Below are 25518 nucleotides of genomic sequence, written 5' to 3' on the forward strand. Positions count from 1 at the left end.
AATTAGACTTTAAATAGACATAAGAGTGCACGTTGCACAATAAGACCGTTCTGCATCCGGCACGAAAGGTATTATGTAATCCTTAATGCTGTCGGCTTCCTTCTTACACACAGATGACAAACACTTTGATTCTTCAAAGGCTATATTAATGACACAGTGAATCTATTTTTGTTTAAACTGATAATGATGTTAATAATGTACCTTGTCACTTAAAGTCCTGTAAAAAGAATATATAGATAGCTTATTAAACAAAAAACTCTAATTTCCTAATAATGGATTCATGTTCCGAACAAAAACAAACAAACAATTGTCAGAATAAATTAATATAATCATTTCAATGAAAACAATTGATGTATGTGGCCCCTTAGTAAGAATTGTATTGTATAATACCAGTTAAAAGTTAGAACAGAGAAGGCCACGATGACAGGTTGGAGTGATTTCCTTCTCCTGTGCTTTTTGTTTAATCCAACATGGACTCGTATGTATTTTATTACTTTTATATTGTTTTAATGGTTATTTTATTTGTAGACAAACTATGTCCATTTCAAACGAACTATAAAAATTATTATCTTTTTATTATTTTCTGGTATTTTAATAGTTTTGATTTTGGTTGTGTCTTTTTTAATAGTATTTCTGAGATATTTGTCAAAACTTAACAGCATACCTGTTGCTTAATCAATAATGTGGATTCATTTTATCTTTTCGATACCAATATTTATAAATTTGGTTATAAAGTTAAACAACAAACAGATATTTTCGTCGAAAGGTATACACATTTTCCATAGGTATTCATGCAGACTAAAGTAAAACTATGAAAACAAATGTCAACGGAATTATATTTGTTCCTAAAACCACGAGAAGTAATATCTACGAAAATAAATGAATACACAGTAATAGAGAAATATATTCTACTGGCGTTGCAGTTGATATTGAACGTAGGATTTTATAAATGTCCCGTTGGTATCTTTTTCTAATCTTGTGTATCGTTTTCGTATTTATATTTTATTTACAATAGTTACTTATTTTTTAGTCAAAAAATGTTACAGTAAGTTTATGGCTACAACTTTCACGAATACATGTACCATGATATATAAGTAATTTAAGAACAGGGTGTCTTAAAGATACGTTTTACTTTATGAGTGTTAGTTAATCACATAATTTAATAAATATACATATAAATGCAAATCATCTAAATTTGTAATTTCAAGGTTTCGTAGTTGATCGAAATTCTAGAGACTTCATAGTTGATCCTAATACCAGAAGGGGTATACAGAGCGATGTGTACATTGTCAGCAATAGGGCCAACATTAGAATTCACCATGATGGAGATAGATACAAAGTCAGGAGAAGATTAACACCAGGTATGTTATATTCAAGTATAATGACGGTTGCTGCATATTCATATCAAGATCGATGCAAATATTTTATGCATTTATTATCATTACGTTTTTGGCGTATGATTATCTTCATTACCTTCCTTTTTATCATTGCGTTTTGTAAACATATTTTCATATATGAGATTCGATTAGCCGGTTTTTTTCCAACGGTAGCAATTACTGATTGTAGTCTGATTGGATAACATCAGATACAACAGCATGCTATGTAGAGTGGATAATTGATACAATTTTTCAATTCAAAGAGAAACAATTGATCATTTAAATGGATATTATCATTAGAATAGAAAGTTTATAAGAAGGTTAAAAATGAAAAGTAAAACAAGTAAAACTATATTCATGCAACTGTCAAATTTAGGAAAAACAAAATTTTAAAAACCAACAACGCCTAATAAACTTGTGATAAATGAATTGGAACATTAAAATGGAAGTAATAAATCTGTTATACAGTGAAAGTGGAAAAGGCCAATATTCGATTAATATTTCTGTGGAATGTTTCATTTTCTTGTGCCAAATGTTTTCATTGATTGGTTTTATTCAATTTTATATTTTTTATTTTCTAGACGGGCTAAGACCTTCTCTTTCTGCAGCGGGAAAAACAGATGTCACAAAAGTTGCCCTCTCAGGAGATGGAAGTATAGGTACCTATAATCAACGAAGGTTAAATGGGGGAAATAGGAACGAACAACCCATCCCAAATGACAGAAATATGGATGTTCAAATCGTTTCAAATGACGACTTTATCAAAAGGAAAACTAATAATAAAGGGAGAAGTGACATTGAACAGCCTGTAGTAGATGACCAGTTGGGTTCTAATAATGTCGCAAAAGTGGAAAGTAACGTAGTTCAGTCTGCTCTTAAAAATGGTATTGTCAACGGTCATCAGGCGGCTAATATTAATGATATCGTTAGCCAGTCTACTTTTGATGGCAGTTTTGTCAACGAACAGTCAGTTTCAAATGGTGGAACGGATAATGGACTTCAAATTAAGATTAAACAACCAGGTAAGGGGTCTTTAAACTCGTAGATTAAATGTATATATTATATATATGTATGTATTTAGATTAATGGATAGAAATTCCGTATCATTCATACTTTTAAAACCTTTGCAATATCTACAATAATTATCCGGTTAACATACGTTTGCCTGTATGCTCATATGTTCGTCTGTCCGTTACACAATATGTTGCATGTTTTTAGCTAGTCTCATCTGGTAATTCCATGACAAGTGACCAGTTTTTAGTTCCTATTGTGATTTCATTTCATTATGGTTAAAAACTTAAATATTTGAAATGTCACTGAGTCAACTTCATTGACGGGGATATAATTGTTAAACACTAGTCCCAAGTACATCTTGTTGTTTGTAAATAATTGCGGTCAATCTTGTAATATGATAGTTACCACAATGTCCTGGTGCATATTTCACAAGGGTAAAAAACGAAACTCGTTTATATATATAATAATGACAAATTGGTGAATATTTTACAAGTTATCGTGACTAGCATTATATTAAGACTTTTTACAACGAGGAAAATTTTTCCCTGAATATCCATTTACCGTCATAACTAACTATGTTTACTTTTTGTAAAAGCTTGTGCCACTTTAAAGACAGACAATGTATGAACTATTGATCAACTTGTTAACATAACGTGTTATGTCAAAGGTAAACGTCGATTTGTATGACAGGTGTCTTAAGGGCATTCATTTGTAATTTTGATATGGAATTTTGATATGTTTCAAAATGTAAAGTAATCACCAACATGACAGCTATCACTCACACATCAATAACTCAAATATTAATAAAAATTAGATATCTGATAAATCTAAATGATGTTTTAAATATAATTATAATCAAAATAAACAGGTGGCGTCTTAAACTTACGGTGAGAGTCGTTTTGTTCCGTTTTGAAGTCCTCACTGTTTCATTGCTATTTGTGTGGTGTTAGCAATGCATGTACTGATTTTGTGTCGTGGATTGATAGTCCATACACTTTGTTTATATAAAAATAGAAGGCAGTACTTAACTTATAAACTCATTATTTATACAAGAATTGAAACAAACACAACAAAAGACTCATCAACCAATTAATAAAAATCATACAATCCCCAACTATAGTATGTATGCAGGTTAAACGATAGCAGGAGACTTATACTCTGTCGACGAGTTCGGATTCACTTCTTATGGAGATACATTTGTACCGTCAGTGTTTGTTTCCTTTGTATCTTCTTTGTCAATTAATAACACTTGGAAATTGGTTAACTAATGTTGCCTACTATACAACTAGTACAGTGATGATTTAAATAAAACAATGTGATAATATCAAATACTGACAAGTTCATATAGGTTATTTGCCATAAATGAGGTTAATTGGTTATCATTTGTAAAACCTGTCAGATTTAAACTTTCAGTACCGATGCTTTATTTTGTTTGCGTGAATCAACACAAAGACGAACAAATTAGTTAACCTTATTTAACATGTTTAACCCCCCAGAATATAAAGGATCACTCTTTCATTGTGGTGGTATTTATTTTGTTCAGTCTTTCATATAGTCTTTGTTCACTGTTTGTCTTTTTGTTTACGAAACGCACATCTTAAGTAAAAAAATTTAATCCTGGTATCTATCATAAATCTAAATTATAAATAGTAGTAATTTGATAAAATATGACATCGGATGTGTTACAACTATCGTAACCGCAATCATGTCCACTCCTGAATGTGGCCTACCGAATTAGACTTTGACTGGGGTTATTCTTTTATCAGAATCACGAGGGTATCATTCGCGGAGCATGGTCTGCTAATCCGTCCAGCACACCTGCGATCAACTCCAGTTTTATTGGGTTTATGTTGTTCGGCTTTTTATTTTCTGTGTTGTTTTTTGTGTGCATTTGGCTGTTGTTTGATGTTGTTTTACTTTTTATGTTTTGGCGTTGTATATTAATTTTCAGCTTATCAGATTAAATGGCCTTTTGTACCTCTCTTATAAATGGTATAAGCCTTTAAATCGCAAGGTCTTTTTTTATCATTTACTTATATATTTATCCACGGTGCCTTTAAAGATACACAATAAAATTATCTCAATTAAATATGTAATAAGAAGAGGTTTTGGAATGTGTGTCAACTGTTCGGACTCCTTGGTGCTTTTCCATACAATGCAGTGTAAAATATTTTGCCCCCTAACACCCATTTTTTTTTTATATATTAGACTTAATAGCTCATGAAATTTCATATACCAAAATTTTAGAAGATTTTTGATTTTCTTTCTTTTGTTTTGAGACCTAGAAAATACCAACGCAAATATAAGATAAAAGTCCAAGTCAGTCTTTTCCCGCCATATTTTAAATCTCAAATATCTCGAAAAAATGGAAAAGGATATTTTTAGCTTATTTTTATCTTTAATGATTTTTTACCAGCTTATAGTTTCAATTTTAAATTCTTAATTTACTAATTTTAACCTAACCTCACCTTAGTACATCCTTATATTAATATACCAAACCTAGAACGCTCCTCAATAAAGTCGATTCCGTTGAACGTTGATCACATAAATCACCGATAATAATATTAAAATTTTGTTCTCCTTTATATAAAAAAAACTCTCAATTCTATCTTAACAATGTTTCGCAACAGAAGTAAGTTCTGGTTGATCACTAAGGTTTTTTTTTTCTGAAATAGATTATAGAATCAAAAAGAACAAAATATATAGCGAAATTTAACTTTATGGATATTCGATGCACACTATTTACAATTATAATGCTTCTAGATCTAGGCGGATACACATTGCTGGATGATACGCTTATGGGGGAGAAGGAGACGTCGTTATATATGAAGGTATACTGTGGATTCATTAACGTTCGTGGGACCCAATTTTACTGGGATTTCGTGGTTTCATATGAAATCCGAATTTAAATGTTTAACGAAGTACAACATTTTTATTGTCTTGTATGCAGACGTTAGAAAAACTACGAAATCAAATATTCAATATTCTCAAAGTACAATGTTTCCTCAATCAAATAAAATTGGTACCCACAAACATAAATGAATCCACACTATACAAGTATCAGGATATCTTTTTTAAATTATCAAATATATCAAAGAACTGCAATTTCAACAGAAAAAAATATAGTTAATTTAGAAATAAGTGCATCAAATGGTCTTAACTTTGTACTTTATTTGGCCTTTTAAACATTTTTTATTCGAGTGTCACTGATGAGTCTTTTTAAGACGAAACGCGCGCCTGGCGTAAATATAAAATTTGGATCCTGGTATCTATTATGAGTTTATCTTAAAACTTCATCTTCTTTAACACGTATATCTGCTGATCTTTTTAGAAAAAAACAGTGGTTGTCAGATAGCCGAGAAACATATCAATTGGTAATGATTTTCCTATCCAATGTGTTTATGAGAAAGGACTTTTAGATGAAAAAAAAATGATGTTCTTAAACACAATTGGTTTCCCCTCAAAAACACAAATACTGGCTCAATTTTGATACTGTGAAGTACTCCATACCTTTGCAAAAGGGTTTAACATAAAATATGCAATATTTAGTTTAAATTTTTATCAAATGACAAAGCAAATGTCAAAAGTAAAATACTAGTAACAAAGTACCCAATTTAAAGGTAAATTCAAAACGGAAAGTCCCTTTAAGTTAACAAACGGTAAAATCTAAAGATCAAACACGTTTAAAAGAATGGAAAACAACTCATTATTCTTGACATGGTACAAGCATTTCCTTATGTACAAAATGGTGGTTTAAACCTCGTATTATTTTTGTAGTCAACATCATTAAAATTAATGCAAGTCTTAATCATATTTGTTTTACACTGACAAGAACAATTACAGTGAGTCATAAAATCAAGATTAATGTAATATAAAAAAATAAAGGCAAGCGTAGGAAATGAACTTGTCGAGTATGATAAATGAATATTAGAGTACAGTTCCGATCTTTTGTTGAGTAGGTTCGGAAATTGACAATAGAATGGTAATGAATTAAGTAAAAGTCGAGAATAGTTTTATAAATTGATACAACACAATTGGAATATATCATAATAAATAGAATACAATATTTGATAATAAAAAAGTATGGCTATCAATTGGGGATAAAGTTTACTCAGTAAAACAGACATATGTTTGGTAGTGCTGATGAATGCCGTCCTTCTCTGCAGTGGTCACCACATTCGTCATTATCAAAAACACAAACAGCCTTTATATGGAAATAGTTTTCAAGAAAATGTGATCTTCATGATTTTGTAGAATTGCAAATAGCTAGCAATATGAATCTCTGATCATATTCTCATCAACAACTTACTCTATTAGGCAATTTATATTTTTTGATACAAACGTCAATGGTAATGTTCATTATTTCTTCAGCAGCATGCATATCAGTTCGAATGAGCGGGCTTGCCAGTTATTCTTGCCGAGAACGTCCGAATTAAAAACAATTATGCCAAATAATTACAAGCTTTTGAAACGTACACAATGTGTATATATAACGTTATTACTGTTTTAAAGATATTGAATACTACGTATTGTGAAAAGAAAGACAACTTAAAATATAAGTTTCACCATTATTCAGTTCAAAGTATTTAGCAATGAAGCTATTTAAGTATTATAAGCGGACCAAAAAAGCTATATACGAACAACTTGTATTATCACTTAAAAGTAAAGTATATTTTGACCTCACGTGCGTGAATTTGGTTTTTGTTCTCTAGTATATAGTAGTATTCATGCTAAAGAGCATTTATACAATACGACTGTTAGAAAAAAAGACTTAAAGAGATGTTTGAATTGAAAGAACAAATAGTTCTACAAAGATTGCTTATTTAAAAAAAACATTATTCATTTGAAAGTATGAAAAATGCATATTCTTTAGTGTGATGAGCGGATATGGTCACTTGATAACTCGTCAGAAACATTTTTACAAATTAGCATAACAAATTGTAGGAAAACAATAAATCTGTAACGGCTCAGTTAAAACTAATTTATATCTATAACATTGTATCTGGTACTAGTAATATGATGCTAGATATACATATTTTTCTTGTTTGCATTGTTTTACATTTGTCATTTCGGAACCTTTTATAGCTGACTATGCGGTGTGGGATTTGTTCAATGTTGAAGGTAGAACTGTGATCTATAGTTGAACATTTTTGTGCCATTTGGTCTCTTGTTGAGAATTGTCTCATTGGCAATCAAACAACTCTTTTTTCTATATTAACTATATTCATCGTTATTCTGTTATATAAAAACCATTTTATTTTGTCTTAAATAACAATAATGCTCTCTTCTGATATCTAATCATTGTGATATTGTAGTCATCGGGAGGGGTTTGTGTTTTTTTTTAAAGGAGTAGGTCCAGAAAGACCCCTTTTTGGCCCCAAAATATAGCAGTTTTACAAAATTGTTAAAATGTATACTTTTAGTTATCTACTGGACAGTAGAATGCTTCTGCTACATAAATATGGGCTGTTTTTGACAATACGATGTATATATATCGAGTACTAGCACCATTAAGTCATGCTAAATTACTGAAATCTTCAAAATTCTAGCTTTTTTGTTCAATTTTAGACGGTTTCCGTGTAAAACGAAAGTGGCCGCATTCGTGTTCATCCAAAATATCTAAATGTGAGTTGTATTTGATGATAATGCTTAACATATATAAAGGTTGAGGATGAACACGGACGCGGCCACTTTCATTTTTGAAAAAAACCCATCTTAAAAGTGTTATTTTCAGCATATTTGGTAGATTTTTCATATTTGAGCTTGAATCGGAGCGTTTTTAATGACTACATTAGTTCAAATCTTTCACAAAAATTAATTGAATCAAATAAAATAGACACTTAAGTGTTTAAAAAGTGGTCAACATCTTTCGTCAGATGAACCTGAAATTTGAGGCCAAAATCGGTCCTTACCTTTTGATAGTTAATTTATTCTGATGCAATTCGATACATATCAGTAAATTCCCATCTGTTTAAATTGCTAGTATCTACTTATGTAACCGCAGGAAAACCCGTAAGAACAATTATTGTTTTCAAATTTTACACGCGACTGTAGCATCTAAATATGCATAGAGTTGTATATAAAATTAAGAATGGAAATGGGGAATGTGTCAAAGAGACAACAACCCGACCATAGAAAAAAAAACAGGAGGTCACCAACAGGTCTTCAATGTAGCGAGAAATTCCCGCACCCGGAGGCGTCCTTCAGCTGGCCCCTAAACAAATATATACTAGTTTAGTGATAATGAACGCCATACTAATTTCCAAATTGTACACAAAAAAATAAAATTAAAATAATACAAGACTAACAAAGGCCAAAGGCTCCTGACTTGGGACAGGCGCAAAACTGCGGCGGGGTAAAACATGTTTGTGAGATCTCAACCCTCCCTCTATACATCTAGACAATGTAGAAAAGTAAACGCATAACAATACGCACATTAAAATTCAGTTCAAGAGAAATCCGAGTCCGATGTCAGAAGATGTAACCAAAGAAAATAAACAAAGTGACAATAATACATAAATAACAACAGACTACTAGCAGTTAACTGACACGCCAGCTCCAGACGTCAATTAAACTGACTGAAAGATCATGATTTCATCACAGGAACATCAGGCACAATCCTTCCCGTTAGGGGTTTAGTATAATACCATCATAACATATAGGAGAAGAACATATTCCGTGTCATGCCAACAACTGGTTTTTGAATAAATGGGTTAAGTTCTGATGCAACCATAACCCTAACCCTAACATATACTTGTATGTTTCTAACCCAAACACAAACTCTATTAAATTAACAGGTGTTGGGATTTGGTTAAATTGATGCTTCAAGCACAAAAAAACACAAAAATAAATTGGCAAATTGCTTTCAAATCGCATTCAAATCTCTTTCAAATCGTGATTCTGCGATTTGTTAGTACCCTTTGCTTGCGATTCATTAAACAAATCATAGACAAATCAGAATTTTCCAAATTACCTAAATCTGATTTCTATGTGATTTCTTTCTATTGTATGATTTGTAATCCATTTGTTTCTGCTTTTGTGTGATTTCTTTATGATTTGTTTACTTAGAATATCGTATGAAATGATTTGAAAGAGATTTGTTAACTTTGTTAGCCAGAACGGTGTGATTTCGTTATGATTTGTTAACTTTGAATTTCATATGAAACGATTTGAAAATAATTTGTTAACTTTCTCGGCTATCTTGGTGTGATTCATTGATGATTTGCTACAATAAATAAAATGTTAATGCATTCCAATTTTCTTTGTTTATCAATCTCTCTGACTTCCGGTTGAGGTCAAATTCAAATTCAAAATACTGTTCTATATTTACTGAACAAAGAAGGTTGCAAGATGAGGAATTTTATTCAGTCTATGAAAGATGACGGTGGTAAGGAATCTTTATATTTATAATTTCACATATTTAACTAATACTATTCAAATGTTAACCTTTAAAATTCAGAAACTGTGCATTTCAGTATCTCCTTATAATCATGATAGTTTAGTGCTGTCTGGATTAATTTTAAAAATAAAAATGTGTAAAAGATCTGTAAACAGATCAAAACATTTTCAGACTAGCTTCCCGAGCCAGCAGATAAAATTCACTGGCAAGTTTAATGTTTTAATTGTTGTTTACTGACCAGGTCCCGGGCAAAATGGACAAAGCTATAGATATATCGTCGCTGGGTTTCTAAAATGTCGTATATGACTTTTTTTGCTAAAAATACCATTTGACACCAATGGTCCGGGCGGGAGGATATCTTTGGTATTACAAAATAGCATACAGTTAGACCAATCAAAATGTGTGAAATAATACATTACAAAATTGAAAATGTCAGTTGTTTGTAAAGTTTGCATCCAAAATATGGTATGAAAACTTGAAAATCGTTGTAGAATGGCTTTGGGAAAAAAATAATTGTACATTTCTTTACTTCTGTGAAAATAATTTAAGTTCTTGGATAATCCAGAAATGTGAATGTTTTTATTTCACTGCTATATACAAAAATGTTCAAGTTCACATATGACTTTTTGGAGACATGCATTTTGCCAAAATTTTCAAAGCCTGTTTGTGAGATATTTTTTTCTTGATTAATTTGTAATTTACAACATTTTAGAAGCCCAGCGACGATATATATATATTACAATGTAGCAGATTTGGACCAAGACTAAGAACCATCACCTATTCGACATTATTCTACTAAGTACACGTGGTTGCCTATGTTTTTTTCAAGTTTCGTTTTAGTCAAATTCGGGTAAAAAGTAAGAGAAACTTCACAAAGAACAATTTGTCCCTCATCGCAACCAAAGATAGTACTCCTTTTTACAATAAGTGGAGTAGCTATGAAAGGTCAAATGAAGACACTTGCGCTTCAAAGTTTGGGGGTTTCAGGGGCAGAACTTATTTTTGATCTGGATGTTAATGTAATCTGTGAATTGATGATTGATGCCAATTTATTTACGATTTGCTTGAGGTAGAAATATGATTTACTTCTAATTTGTTAAAGATTTAATAACAATTTCTTAACGATTTGAAAACAATTTGCTTCTGATTTTTAAATGATTTCAAAACAATTTCTTGGCAATTTGTTTATGATTTGCTTATGATTTGTAAGCAATTTGTTCGTGATTTGTTATTGCGATTTGTTAGCTCATTTGCATGTGAAATTTTATCACTTTCAAATCACAAAGAAATCATACGATTTGTTTAAATTGTTACCCTGATTTGCTTATGATTTGTAAGCAATTTGTAAGTGATTTGTTAGCTCATTTGCATGTGAAATTTTATCACTTCAAATCGCAAAGAAATCATACGATTCGTTTATCATTTGTTACCATGATTTGTTCCTCAATTTTTTTTTGTTTGGGTGATATTCATGTAAACACCGAAAAGCTGACTATTGGGCTGGTGATATCCTCGGGGACGAAACGTCCACCATACATTTTAATATATTTTTGAAAAAAAAACCTTCATTTTGACAAGTTATCAAACAATTCTATCAATTTTAATTAAGACGCCATAGACACCTTAATGCTTAATTGTATAGAAGATATACTTGATCAAATTATAGATTCTTAATATTCCATCACAGTTACAATGTAAATCTAGTTTTGTTTGAAATGGACACAAATAATTCAATTCATAGCCTTTGTGAAAACAAAGAGGGTTACAAAATATGAAGAAAATTTCCTTTGAATAACTTTTACTTTATTGCATGCATCGTTCAAACAAGGCATTCAAAGGAAGATGTTGTCGCGATAAAAACAAAAAAAAAGACATCAGGAGTATAATCCTGTTCAAAATTTGTAAAGAGGAAACCGATGCATCTGTTTGACATGCTCTTGCTTCACGTGATATTTTACATAAAACGTACATATGTCATTACAATAAAATGATTAGTGTCATGAAGCGAGAGATATTTACCTTTTTTTTGTCCGTTTTACACGAACTCGTGTAATCAAGGTTAAAAAAAATACCAATTACTCGTGCTGCTATCTTAGATAAGTAGATGATAGTGTGTATGAATCAATAACTCTCTTATGTTCAAAATAGGACTACTATTATGAAGAAGTAAAAGACGTTACAACAAACATACATATACTAGTTTGGTAATAAATGTTATAAACACCAAATAATGCGCTACTTTCTAGAAAATATAATAGGTCACTTAGTGATCTCGAACAATAGTCAAAAACATATACTGTATATTAAGCTTTAAAGGACCCTGATAAAATGAAAAACGAACCAAAAGAGAAAAAGTAACTATCTCATTTATACACAAATACTTCGCAAACAAAAAACTCCAATTTATACACAAATAGTTCTTAAAAGAAAAACTACACAAAGCAAAATGCATCCGATTGAATTAATTTTCTTGGTTTTGGACATGTATATAAAGAGTATAGCGGGTTATAACATATTTGTGTTCCTTCAACCATCTTGGCAAATTAAAATCACCCCTTCGTACATTATATGGACGCCATATCAAGTTTGTTGACCGTTAGGAGATATTTTTTCACAGTTGATATTTGATATGTTTTTTATGTCGTTACTACAATCCCGTTCCCTTTTCATGATTGTGACCTACCGATTTAGACTATTTACAAGGTTTGTAATCACATGGGCAACACGACAGGTGCCACATGTGAAGCAGGATCTACTTACACTTCCGGAATTTGATATCACCCCCAGTTTTGGTGGGGTTCGTGTTGCTAAGTTTTGAATTTTCAATGGCTCTTTTGTACTTTTATTTGTCTGTCTGTCTATTCTTTTTTAGCCATGATTTTGTCAGTTTATTTTCGATCTATGAGTTTGACTGTCTCACTGCTATCTTTCGCTCCCCCTTTTCAACCCTCTATGTAGCCTGGTATGTTAGGTTAACTCCACAAAATGATAATTTACCGTAATAGTAAGAGATTGGGTCATCTGATCGGTACAAAGCACAACTATATTAAACAAAAAGTTAAAGCAAATGACAGTGTGTGCGTCGAAGAGTACTTGACTTTAAAAAAGCCTTTCAGATTCAAATTGCGATGACTAATCATTTTCGCAGCCTTATTATGTCAAGCAATAATAACGGCGACAGTTTTGGTGTACAGACTTTATAACTAGACCTTTTGTAATGGTTGAAGATAAAATTGTTCGAGTTTAAATACTTTAAAATGTCTTAAAAATATAAATTCAAAGGGGACCTCAAACAGATTAAACATAGTGCTAATTAGTCCTTTTTGCTAAATCGATGTGCTACGTTAGCCTAAGATGAAAAAATTGCAGTGTTCATTTTTGAAGGAGTTTATATTGTTTAGTCTTTAATTGGGATCTTAAAATTATAAGATATGGTATGAGATAATTTTCAAACTATACGACACCTAACGCCCCGATACTACAAACAGTCAAAAAGGGACCGACTTGACAAATGTTAAACATTTAAAGCAAATTCTAACGATCTTATTTATTTCCAAAATAATGGAATGGCACAAACAGAATTTTGGCAGGGTTCAAAATAATTACGGGCTCCATATCCTTGACCAACAGTGTAACATAACAAAACATAAACATTTTTCTGACAAAAGAAACATGACATACCTTCAAGTAGTGTAAGTGATTGAGTTTCAAATAATTTACCGAATGTGATTCATTCATTCAGTGTTTATAATAATGTTGGTTAAAATACTTCTTACTACAATTTGAAAATAGGTCACATTTGATAAGATATAAGAAAAAATCCTGCTTGGAGGTCGGTTCAAACTTTTGCCATCAACCGACACTTATCGATGTATTTGTCTTATATCTTTCTAATCACGTTTTTTTTTACATTATTGCATGCATCCCTTAGTAATTGTTTTTAATTCTAATCTTATTTATGTCTTCATTGTGAGAAAAGATAATTGTTCTTGTCTATTTGTCGTCATGATACAACGTGATATTCAAACTGTATTCGTTTAGATGTAAATATAGACATGTATCCTTCAATGCGGAAAGTTATATAAACAACATCACGGTAACATAATGAACTTCCTCAAACATGGGAACACATGCTTTTGTTCTTTACTTATTATTCTCATGCTTCTGCGTTTCTGCTTCAAGTGAGTATTGATTATGTTTTATATGTTACTATTTTGATATGGTCTTTTTATAAATTATGCTTTTAACAAAAATTAAAACTATACAAGGCCGTACTTTAACCTATAATGGTTTAATTTTTAAATTGTTATTTGGATGGAGAGTTGTCTCATTGGCACTCACACCACATCTTCCTATATCTTAAGATAATATTTTTACCTACAAATATGAGAATTGTATTATTAAAATCATTCTTGTTTTTCTTATGATTATTATCTTTAGAAATGATTATTTTCTATCATCTCCGGAAATCTTTATCAAGCAAAAAACATTATCTCCGGTGTTGTGTGTTCAGGATCGGGAAAATATGAACTATTTTAAATCGAACCTGCTAATTCTCCATTTATTTTTCTGTTTGAGTTATCTCTCCAGCATTAAAATGGTTAATGAGGATTAAACACATGCATTGTTAAATGTAGAGGGTAACTAAATATTAGATTTAGTCCATAACTAAATATAATATCGATATCTAATTACATATGAACTAAGCAATTTGTGGAATCTTTTTGAAATTACAACCTTTCCCACTTAAAATGTGGTTTGCGATTATGCAGAAAAGGAGTAATTGTAAGAGAATGAACTAAATTGTTACAAACAATAAAGACTAAATTTTGCTATGTTTGAATATAAATACAGCTTATTACACGAGATATTTCCCTAACAAAGCATCCTGGAGTTTATTAAATATCCATAACTCGGAAATTATTTGTCGGCTCCGTTATGAAGGTCAAAGTCATCGTGACATTTTCGATTATAGACTTGTTATTTGAAGAAAATTCAAAATAAAGCTAAAGGTAAAATTTCTCTAATATTCTTTACGCTGTGCAGACCTACATGCAAACTGAGCGAACATATAGATTAAATATTAATTGCAAAATTCGTATGAGGTGCAATAAAATCAGCAGGTAATCAAATTACACCCCACCCCACCCCCCTTTTCCATTCACCCCATAAAATTATTCAACATCAATTTACAGTAGAAATCAAAAGGGAATATGGATTTAAAAAGTACAACGAAAAAAACATGATAACGCACTCTCAGATAAGCTATAAGGGCACTTCCAACCATCCCGTTTATACGGTAACTTTTACACCAAACAATTTTCAGTTTCTGCAGATAAAACCTGTAACAATAGCTTATTCACACACACAGGAAAATCAAATAGCCTATAAATTGTTAAATTGTTCCTTATTTCATGAAGATGATGAATGTTCATTATGTGTACCACCGTATATCAGTAACTAGTTAATGATATTATACATTTATACCAGACTGAACACATGTTTTTTATGTCCCTATAAGAAGCATACATTTATCAACTATGATTTCATAATTAAAAAAACACCGTTGTTTACTTATGATTTATATTGTGTACATGATGTCCAGACATGTATGTGTTGTGCTTATTGGGATATCCAATATGTATGTAAAATTCATATCCAAATGAGTATTATACGTTTAAAATTTATAATTCGTTCTTGTTCTGTAAGAAAATTTAGAATTGATTTTTTTTTTACACTTTTTATTTGAATGAGAAACCTTGGTACCTGTCCACATTGTGTTTTGAAGTGCGATCTAGTGGTTTGATGGTTATTAAAAAAAAAATTAAACAACATTTCCCTTTTGCCTTTTTGTATATTCTGTGTTATTCAACTGATCGATATAAGAGGTTGATTATCACAAATAACTTCCTTGTTGCACAGCATGGAACATATTTTAAAGATGTATTTCCTATATTTGCGTTTAAACATTAGAGTGTTTGTATTCACTTATTCTATTTTTGCTTTTTGCTTTTAAACGTTTAAAAATTAAAATTTGACAAAAAATAATTCTAGGATCTATATCATTGTTACAACATTTTGAAAACGTCTCGCTAAAGGGAATGTGTCATTATGTCAATGAAGGAACTTTTCTGTTAAGTTTATCTAAAGGGAATAGCTGTGGTTAAATAAGAAAGCGATGGAAGTCAACGTGCATACCCAATGTCGGAAACTGTTTTTGTAACATAATTCTCATTTTTGAATACGTGTACGTTTTTTAATTTATTTTTTTTCTGTGGTCATTAACACATAATATATGTTTATTGCTTGCTGCCTTATCCATGTTATCATGATAAAACTGACTTCTAAAAAAACATACCTTCTATCAACGACATAGATAAAAAAAAAAAAAAAAAAAAAAAAAAAAAAAAAAAACTCATAGTTCAGATAACTTGACATAGAACCTTCACAAAATGTGATTGGATCAGGACTATATGTTGTAAAGCTCGATCCAAAACACACAATCAGAAACCTGTAAAGACAGCAACTCACTTGGTTTGCACTTACTTGGGTTTATTATCGAATAGTTCGTTTCTATGTATTTTGGCTATTTTTGTTTGTAGCAGTTTAGTGTTTCTGATGTTACAACGTTTCCCTGTTATTGTTGATGTGTTTCCCTCAGCATTGTTTTTGTGACCCGGAATTTTTGTCGCTCAAATAAAGGCAACAGTACAAAGGTTAACCGGTGTTCAAAAGTCATACATTGATTGAGAGAAAACAAATCTGTTTTTTTTACTAACACCGAGGGAAACACATCACCTATTAGAAGGGGGAAGAACAGAAGGGACACTGAAGTGCAACAAAAACAAACGTTAGCATACATAAAAACGAACTATCTGAAATCAATGTCATATTCCTGATTTGGTACAGGACATTTTGTAGAAACAGTAGTGGGTTATACCTGATGTAATGGCTAGCCAAACCTCCAGTTTACATATATATGGCAAAAATACGTTGGTTTACAGTATTCAATTATCATGCATTTATCAACGGTACTTACATCATAAAAATGTCTGCTTTTCTCTATAAAATATATTCTGTAAGCAGTCTATATTTCCCCTATTCAGCCCTTTAAAATGAAAGAAGATTCCGTGCCGTAAAAAAGATCTTTAATAAGATTATATCATCTTGTTACATATAGTCATCATAGGAAATATTGCCCTAAAAACAAAGATTGTCAAGTAATTTTGAATGCTGCATAATCGTGACTGTGCAATTCCAGGACATGATGCGAATATATTACCTGTCTGAGATATTGAATTGAAACTATAACGTTATAAACCGTAACTTAGATCTAAGTATGGTTCTGGTGATGGATGATAGAAATGAGAACATTTTTCGAAGAGGAAAAGATCTGTTATACGATTTGTAATATTATGGGTATCCTAGAACTGATTGCTGTATTATATTGCTGTAGGATCCAGATGTATACATGCGAGGTGATAGATCTCTTCTAATATAAAAGCTTACAAGTACGTCCAGCTGATTCTGGAAACTTTTTTAGAATGTCAAATATATTAATAAACTGATCTTTCACTGTAATCTTATATCAATGGCTAAAATATGTATGTCAATGGATAATACCGTTTATCTTCTTTACAGTTTTATGTAAACACTATGCAATTATATTTTTACATTATTATTTAATTATTCGTGTTGTATACATTTAGTTCAGATGTTAATTGTATGTTAAATAGCTTGGAATAAATGAATGGTGAATATTTTCCTATGACATATGTTTGTAATGATTTTCGAACCACTATCAATTTGAGTCGGATTTTAAAACACAGTCGGATTTCTGTACCAAATTCCTTTTCCTTAAATATCATACTCAAACTAAAGTTGTGATACCGCGAAGCTCTAGATCTCCTCAACCTTTTTGAAACGTCAACTTGTATATTTTATAATCATGATAATAGAGAAAGTTTGTGTTTTATTGAAGCATCAGTAGTTTACCTCTATTCTATTATAGACCCGACTAAATCATACGGCTATTCAATTTGTTACTCAAATTGACTGTTTATCACAATATTAATTATAGCAAATGTCAGGTAATATTCGAATGTATTCAGTTCACGTTTTAAATCCAATTGTAACCTAGCTATCTTGTCCAGGCAAAATTCTTTCATCACTTTGTACTCTACAATCTAATGACAATTAAATTACAATCATACCATATCTTCTTCTTTTTTTAATTTTACAAATGTCATTACTTATAATAAAAAAATAACAGATCATGAGAAGAATATAAGTCATCTTAGAGATGATATATTTATTGAATTTGGAAAGAAAAAAAGTTGTCTATTGAAACTCAGATATGTATTTTTTATACTAAGGATGTGTTTTATTATTACATTTCAAAGACACATGTTTTTTTGTTATATTTAATAAAGAAATATTGTAAAGTTTATACAGCGCTAGATCACTCAAAATATAACATTTACCGAATCTATCATACTTGGCATTTAACATGGTATTGAAGCACAGGATATTATCATTAAAGTGAACTGTTCTCTTATTCAATTATCGTGACCACGAAATAATTTGAATGTGGCAAATTTTACCTAAAGGAAGAAAACTGATAAAAATATTGTCATCAGTGTCAATTATCGTGACCACGTAATAATTTGAATGTGGCAAATTTTACCTAAAGTAAAAAACTGATAAAATCATTTTCATCAGTGTCAAAGGCATCGGTTTGGAACATTTCTAGCAGAGCTACAAATGGGTTCTTAAAATTTATTTTCGGCCTACTACATATATCTAAACATCGAAGAGCATTTATTTTAATGATGCAGTCAGATTTATTAGACCATTAATTTTCGTACTCTACAATATTTAAAAATTGTAAAACAATTATTTGCATAAATTGCTGCTATTATGAATGAATTTTCGATTCCATATATATCAGCGTTATAAGAATATCGCATGCCACAATATGATAATTTGATCTTACTTACAGTTATCATATAGTGTATTCGATTATTTTTTAACAGATCTTTTTGAGGGGTGCAAATAGATTTTACCTAGAGAACATTGAGATGTACTTCGTAAATTATCTTAGTTTGTATTGCAAATATGTGGATTTAAAAAGAGCAAATTATGATGTACTTTGAAATGTATGCGAAGAATTTACATACATTTCCTTTTGGTCTGTATATGTATTGTATGCCTGTTTGTGAACATTGTTTGTATCTGTCAAAGTGAAAAATTGTAACTATGAAAAGAATTTGGGAAACTTTTAAATGCATTCTGTTTACATATTTCCTTGTTCCGTCAAAGAATATTAAATAATCAAGTGTTTGCGGAAAACACAAGAAGCCCGTCAATGTATGTGTGTTGCTCTTATAACGATATGACTAGTTATGTGTTGTCCGAAGAAAGAAGTAATAGTCGATGTACGATCCTTGGACGGTGTGAAATTTCCATTTATAACATACATAATTTCTTCATGCACCACATATAATTATATAATGCACTCTAACTCAATACACTGTTTAATGAAATACTTTTAAAAAATTAATAAGTTATCAAATAAAAAGAATACCAACTAAATGCAAATGTTTCTCTATTATCAATGCTTGAAATTTGTTTTCTTATCATAACACATAGGAATACATTCGATGCTTTTTTTCTTTCAGTTATAGATACTACTCACCGCAGACTTAAGTCCAGAGTAGAACAAGGGGATGTCCTTATAAGTAGGAAAGGTAATATATATACATGATACATAAATGCTTAGTCAAATGCGTTTTTTTGAAATATACTTTTTTTTTACTTTTGGAAATGTTATTTTTGCTACCAGAATTTTTTTAGCATACAAACGTATAATAGTTGCGAATTATCTAACTCAATTAAAGGGTAGATCAGTGTTTTCAATTAAGACTTTGTTGTACATATATAGATATATACATGTAAAGCGTAAACAAAATTGAAAAGTCAACAGTCTACCGATTTTAAAATATTGTATAACGATTTAGAAAAGACAAATAAATGTAATAAATCAAACCGAGGGGAATTATCTGAACACCAATAGGAAAAAATCCGATGGAGTTTTCAGGGCAAGCTTCTCCTTCTATGTATACATCAACTGCCATTCGAATCCACATTCAGTGACAATGTTACTATCTGAAATATCATATAGTCGGTGAAATTATCAAGCATAAGACGATACTGGTATCTAAAGATCTAAGACAGCAAAATCATATCGCCAATGTGTTGAGACACAGACTTTAAACGTATGATAATAAAATAGAAAAAACTGATATGCGGTATCCATCCTGTCATTTAGACACATCAACATCACAAAAAAAACACTAACAGTGCTTGTATTGATATTTTTTTGTTACAAAGTCACCATAAGTATCTCCGTCTGCGCTAATCTACACCATTCTTAACAAAAAAATTCCATTACGGTACCAATAGTTTATATAGCCAAATACTGAATATTGTGATCATAGGCGACAATATACCCTTCGACAAGTATGTGTAATCGTTCATTAAATTCCATTTGAGGTTTACATATCTTTAAACTGAATTATCGGAAATCAAAATGTTTTATGTGTGTTTGCTAAATTTGTATTATATTATTTTTGTATTGGTATACAATTTTTGGGCAGAATTTCGATTAAGATGTTCACCAGTTCTCGTAATTAATTCAACAACCAAAACGTACAGCGGGAGATATACCTTTTAATCACAACATTAATTCAAGTGTCATTAACACTTTAATTAACTGTAATGCAAATGAAATAGCGTCTATCATTTGCATTACAGTTATTTTTCAAGCATCAAATTCATAAGTTGGTATTTTCATGCACTAAAAATCTTTAAAAACAACTATTTAAAATTAAGTAATTTATATCAGTTGTTTATTTTCCAGCGTATCGCTTTCTTTTTAATTTACGATCTTTGACAATTCATTTCTGACTTATTGCAATACTGAAAATAAAATGTCCATCATTGCTCATCATTTATCCAAATGTAAAACAAAAAATAATTGAGTCAATGAATTCATCATGAAATCATTTGGTAAGGAAATTCATACACAACCCTCAAACAAAAAAGTTTCATATAAGATTTTTAGTGCATGAAAATACCAACTTATGAATTTGATGCTTGAAAAATATTGTTTTACATTTTCTTTGGAATGCTCAGAACAAAATATTTTAAAACAAAGAAAAACTTAAGATTCTCCATTTACTAAAAGGACTTAAAAAGTAAAATAACAAAAAACTCCAAGAAAATTCGAAAATTCGAAACCAAAAGACTCTCATAATATTGCAAAAACAAATGAATGGAAATAAAATAAAGTGGAAAGCATTTATCATATTCCTGACTTGCTGGAGGCATTTCCTAATAAACATATTATAAGATTAAAACCCAGTTTTATATACCTAGCTAAACATATCACTTGCATTGGCAGCAATCTGAGAGTAAACAATAAGACATAAATAGGTGAAATAGGTAAAATGTCTAACATAAGAGTATACATTCACTATAATTTTTTTAGAAAAAGCTAAATTCATGTAATGTTATAACATTTAGTATAATTATCATCATTATTATTTTTAGAAAATGGTCAACAATTCTCAAACAGAAATAGTCAGGGAAATGGTAACACAGGTATGGGAAGTCAACTAAGGGAACAAATGGTAGGCGGAAGTGATGGAATAGTTTCTTTAATCGGTCTGAATGCGCAGAATCAGGGCCAAAACATAAATGGTGGTGAAAATGGCCAAATGGTTGTAACAACGCCTGCCCAAAATCAAGATCAAAATGGTATGCAATTTGACAACGTGAACAGCGGAAATGACCAAAACGGTAGGCAATTTGACAACGTTAATGGTGGAAATGGTCAAGACGGTCAAAACGGTAGACAATTTGACAATATTAACGGTGGAAATGGTCAAGACGGTCAAAACGGTATGCAATTTGACAACGTTAACAGTGGAAATGGTCAAGACGGTCAAAACGGTAGGCAATTTGACAACGTTAACGGTGGAAATGGTCAAGACGGTCAAAATGGTATGCAATTTGATAACGTCAACAGTGGAAATGGTCAAGACGGTCAAAACGGTAGGCAATTGGACAACATTAACAGTGGAAATGGTCAAGACGATCAAAACGTTATGCGATCTGACAACCTTAACAGTGGAAATGGCCAAAATGGTGCACAAGTCGGAAATGACCAATTTGGATCACAATTCGAAACTGGCCAAACTGGTTCACAAAATGGAAATGAACAAACTGGGTCAGAAAATGGTATTGATCAGTTCGCTACAAGCACAGAAACAGTTGAAGCAAGTCCACAGGAAAATTTTAATCCAGATGGCGAGCAACAGGGTACTGACGAAACTAGTACGGATCCTTCTACTTTTTCTACTGAGTTAAGAGGAGAAGGTGGAGAAGGAGGAGGAGAAACAATACCAACAACACCTCCAACTACCCCGGCAGTTCCAACAGACGTGGAAACTACATTTATGCCTGTAACCGGTGAACAGGAACAAGAGGAAACACGTGTTACTCCAATTGATGGAGTGGGCGTAACAACCACACCTCAAGACGAAACAGAGGTCGGTAAAACTAGGAGACCAAGACAACATAGAGGGAGAGAAAGAGAAGATGGTGAATCTAGGGAAACAATTGAACGAGGAAAACCTGTCCATGACGAAGGAGGAAGGGAAGTTGATTCTAGGGAATCAAAAAAATATTTCAAAAAACGTCATGACGGTAGTAGAACATTTGCAAGGGATGAAGATGACGACTGGTGGGATAGCGACAGATGGGATAGCGACAGATGGGATAGTGACAGATGGGAAAGCGACAGTTGGGAGGTCAACAGCTGGGATAGTGATTCATCGGACAGAAATGTTCTGTCAGGAGATAGACAAAGGAAAGTGAACGCAGTTCAACCCTTTAGGCCGTATTTTACTTTAAGGAGAGAAAACAAACTTAAACGGTCAGATGAAAGTGATAGCAGCGATTGGGAAAGTGAAATATATTCAAAGGAAGACACAAAGACCGATAATTATGACACACGTAAAAACCAGGTTTTAAAAGAAGAAGGAGAAAAAAGAAATATAAGAATGAAGAAAAGAGTAAATTATGAATCAAGCAGCGATGATTCGTTTTGGGATTCCTTCGAGGACAGCGACAGTGATAGCGAAGATAGGTTGATTAAACCAGTAAAAACTAAATTGATAGACGAGAACCAAACTAACGATGAACAACCGACTGGTTTACGGAAACAAGTTAGAAGGAGCAGAAAGGAATATCCTAGCGATAGTACGGAGTCTGATTTTTCTGATGGGGTAAATAGTTATAGAGATAATTCTCAGATAAAACAATCTAAGTTTCAGGAATGGGGGGTTATGTATGACGATAGTGACAGCTGGGACGATTCCGATAGCGGATACTGGGAAGATTCAGAGAGTGGTCAGAAAAGATTAAACAAACCGGCGATAGTTAAGTCAAAACCAAAATCTAATGTTATATATGACCGTAGATCTGACGATGATGATAGCTGGTATAGCGACAGCTGGGAAGATAGCAGTGAACCTCGTCGTACATCAAATAATGTTAGAGATGTCAAACCGAGATTAACAGATAGTTCTTCGACTAATTTTAAAACCGATAATGAAAGAAAAGATTCTAACACTAATAGGTTAAGACGTGGTGACAATGATTTCAGCTGGGAGAGTGATTCTTCATGGGAAAACGATGATTGGGAATACTATGATGATCCAGATGAATATGAAAGTAAAGCAAAGACACAGCTGGAACCAGCAGTCACTGCTGCACCTGTTGGTAGAAATGAGATTCGGAGAAAGCAATCGTTTGTCAAACAATATGATGATGATTCAGACAACGGCAATATGAGACTTAGATTTCGAACAGTGAGAGGGAGTAATCGAGTTCTTGATGAACCTTCTCGTTCAGATAGCAAAAGAAGACTTCATTTTAAATTGTCAGGTCGTGTACTTCTAAATAGACCAAATAAGAAAACAAACGATCTATTTGATGATTATGAAACCAGCGAAAACGAGTCGGAATTTGTTCGACCATTAAAAAAATCAAGAAGGAAATCAAGTAGGAAATCTAGTAGGAAATCGAGTAGAAATCAATTGTTTCTATTAGACACAACAAAATAAAAAGATTGTTAAATTATTGTTTTGGATCATATTGCATACTATTTAATGTATTGAATGTACCTTACAAATTGTATATACTAAAACGTTACAATGATTACTCACACATAAAAACATAAGTATTAATAATATGTTAATTTTAAAAACTTCATCGATATTGAGATTAGGTAAGTAATGCAATATTTAATCTGTAAGAACAATGGTTTGAACATTTTATACAATTCGAAGTAATATTCAATGAAAATGGAACTTACACTATAAATGTATTTGTTTGTAGAAAAAAAATAGTATGTAAAACATAACCATTAAGTAGTAATAAGAAGATGTGGTATGTGTGTCAATGAGACTAACTTATAAGAAAAAATTTCTTCGTATGACGTACTTGATGTTATTGAATACACACTGGTATTTATTGTATTATATGATAGCATGTGTGAAATACAATGCTTTTAATATAGAAGCTAAAAGTAAACAATTAATTTTTAGTTTTGCTTGATCATGTTACGTTACATCATTTTACTGAAGTAGAATAAATCATTTATTTTCAAACAGTTTTTGTTTTCTTTGAATATACTAGAACCTAACTATTCCACTTCCTCTCATTATTGCTACTTTGCTCAATTGAAATTCTTCCATTTGTCTTGTTCCGACATGTCCGTATATTTGGTAGTCCTGATTTATAAATATTTTGATATGTGCGTCACTGATGAGTCTTATGTAGACGAAACGCGCGTCTGGCGTACTAAATTATAATCCTGGTACCTTTGATAAATATTTTACACCACTGGGTCGATGCCACTGCTGGTGAACGTGTCGTCCCCGAGGGTATCACCCACCCAGTAGTCAACATTTCGGTGTTGATATGAAAATCAATAATGTGGTCATTTTAATAAATTTCCTGTTTACAAAACATTGAATTTTACGAAAAACTAAGGATTTTCTTATCCCAGGCATAGATTACCTTAGTCGTATTTGGCACAACTTTTTGGAATTTTGGATCCTCAATGCTCTTAGAATTAAGCATTAAGAATCCAAAATTTCAAAAAAGTTGTGCCAAATACGGCTAAGGTAATCTATTCCTGGGACAAGAGAACCCTTAGTTTTTCGAAAATACAAAGTTTTTTAAACAGGAAATTTATAAAAATGACCACATAGTTGATATTAATGTCAACACCGAAGAGCTGACTACTGGGCTGGTGATACCCTTGGGGACGAAACGTCCAAAAGCAGTGGCATCGACCAAGTGGTTTAAATAGTAATATATATTTAAATATAATTTAGTACGCCAGACGCGCGTTTCTTTTACATAAAACTCATCAGTAACGCTCATATCAAAATAGTTATAAAGCCAAACAAGTAAAAAGTTTAAGAGCATTGAGGATCCGAAATTCCAAAAAGTTGTGCCAAATACGGCTATGGAAATCTATTCCTGGGACGAGAAAATCATTAGTTTTTCGAAAAAAAATTTAAGTTTTGTAAACAGGATATTCATGGAAACACCGAAAACATAAAATATCTTGCAAATATAAAACCAAACTAA

General features: G+C 31.5%; 1 protein-coding gene across 2 annotated transcripts; it reads left to right on the top strand.

Annotated features, from left to right (window-relative positions):
* Positions 1-356: 356 nt before the first annotated feature.
* Positions 357-24478, top strand: LOC134721053 (dentin sialophosphoprotein-like). 2 transcript variants are annotated; one of them, XM_063583756.1, is made up of 5 exons: positions 357-478; positions 1209-1361; positions 1958-2398; positions 19470-19538; positions 21403-24478. In XM_063583756.1, exons 1-5 carry the CDS (start codon positions 421-423, stop codon positions 23979-23981), a joined length of 3300 nt encoding a protein of 1099 aa, XP_063439826.1. In that variant the 5' UTR covers positions 357-420; the 3' UTR covers positions 23982-24478. The 2 variants fall into 2 exon arrangements, with proteins under 2 accessions (XP_063439826.1, XP_063439827.1); XM_063583757.1 differs by lacking the exons at positions 357-478; positions 1209-1361; positions 1958-2398 and adding an exon at positions 13851-13970 and having other exon boundaries at positions 21403-24477.
* Positions 24479-25518: the final 1040 nt, after the last annotated feature.

Source organism: Mytilus trossulus, chromosome 6, assembly GCF_036588685.1.
Source record: "Mytilus trossulus isolate FHL-02 chromosome 6, PNRI_Mtr1.1.1.hap1, whole genome shotgun sequence".
NCBI lineage: Eukaryota > Metazoa > Mollusca > Bivalvia > Mytilida > Mytilidae > Mytilus > Mytilus trossulus.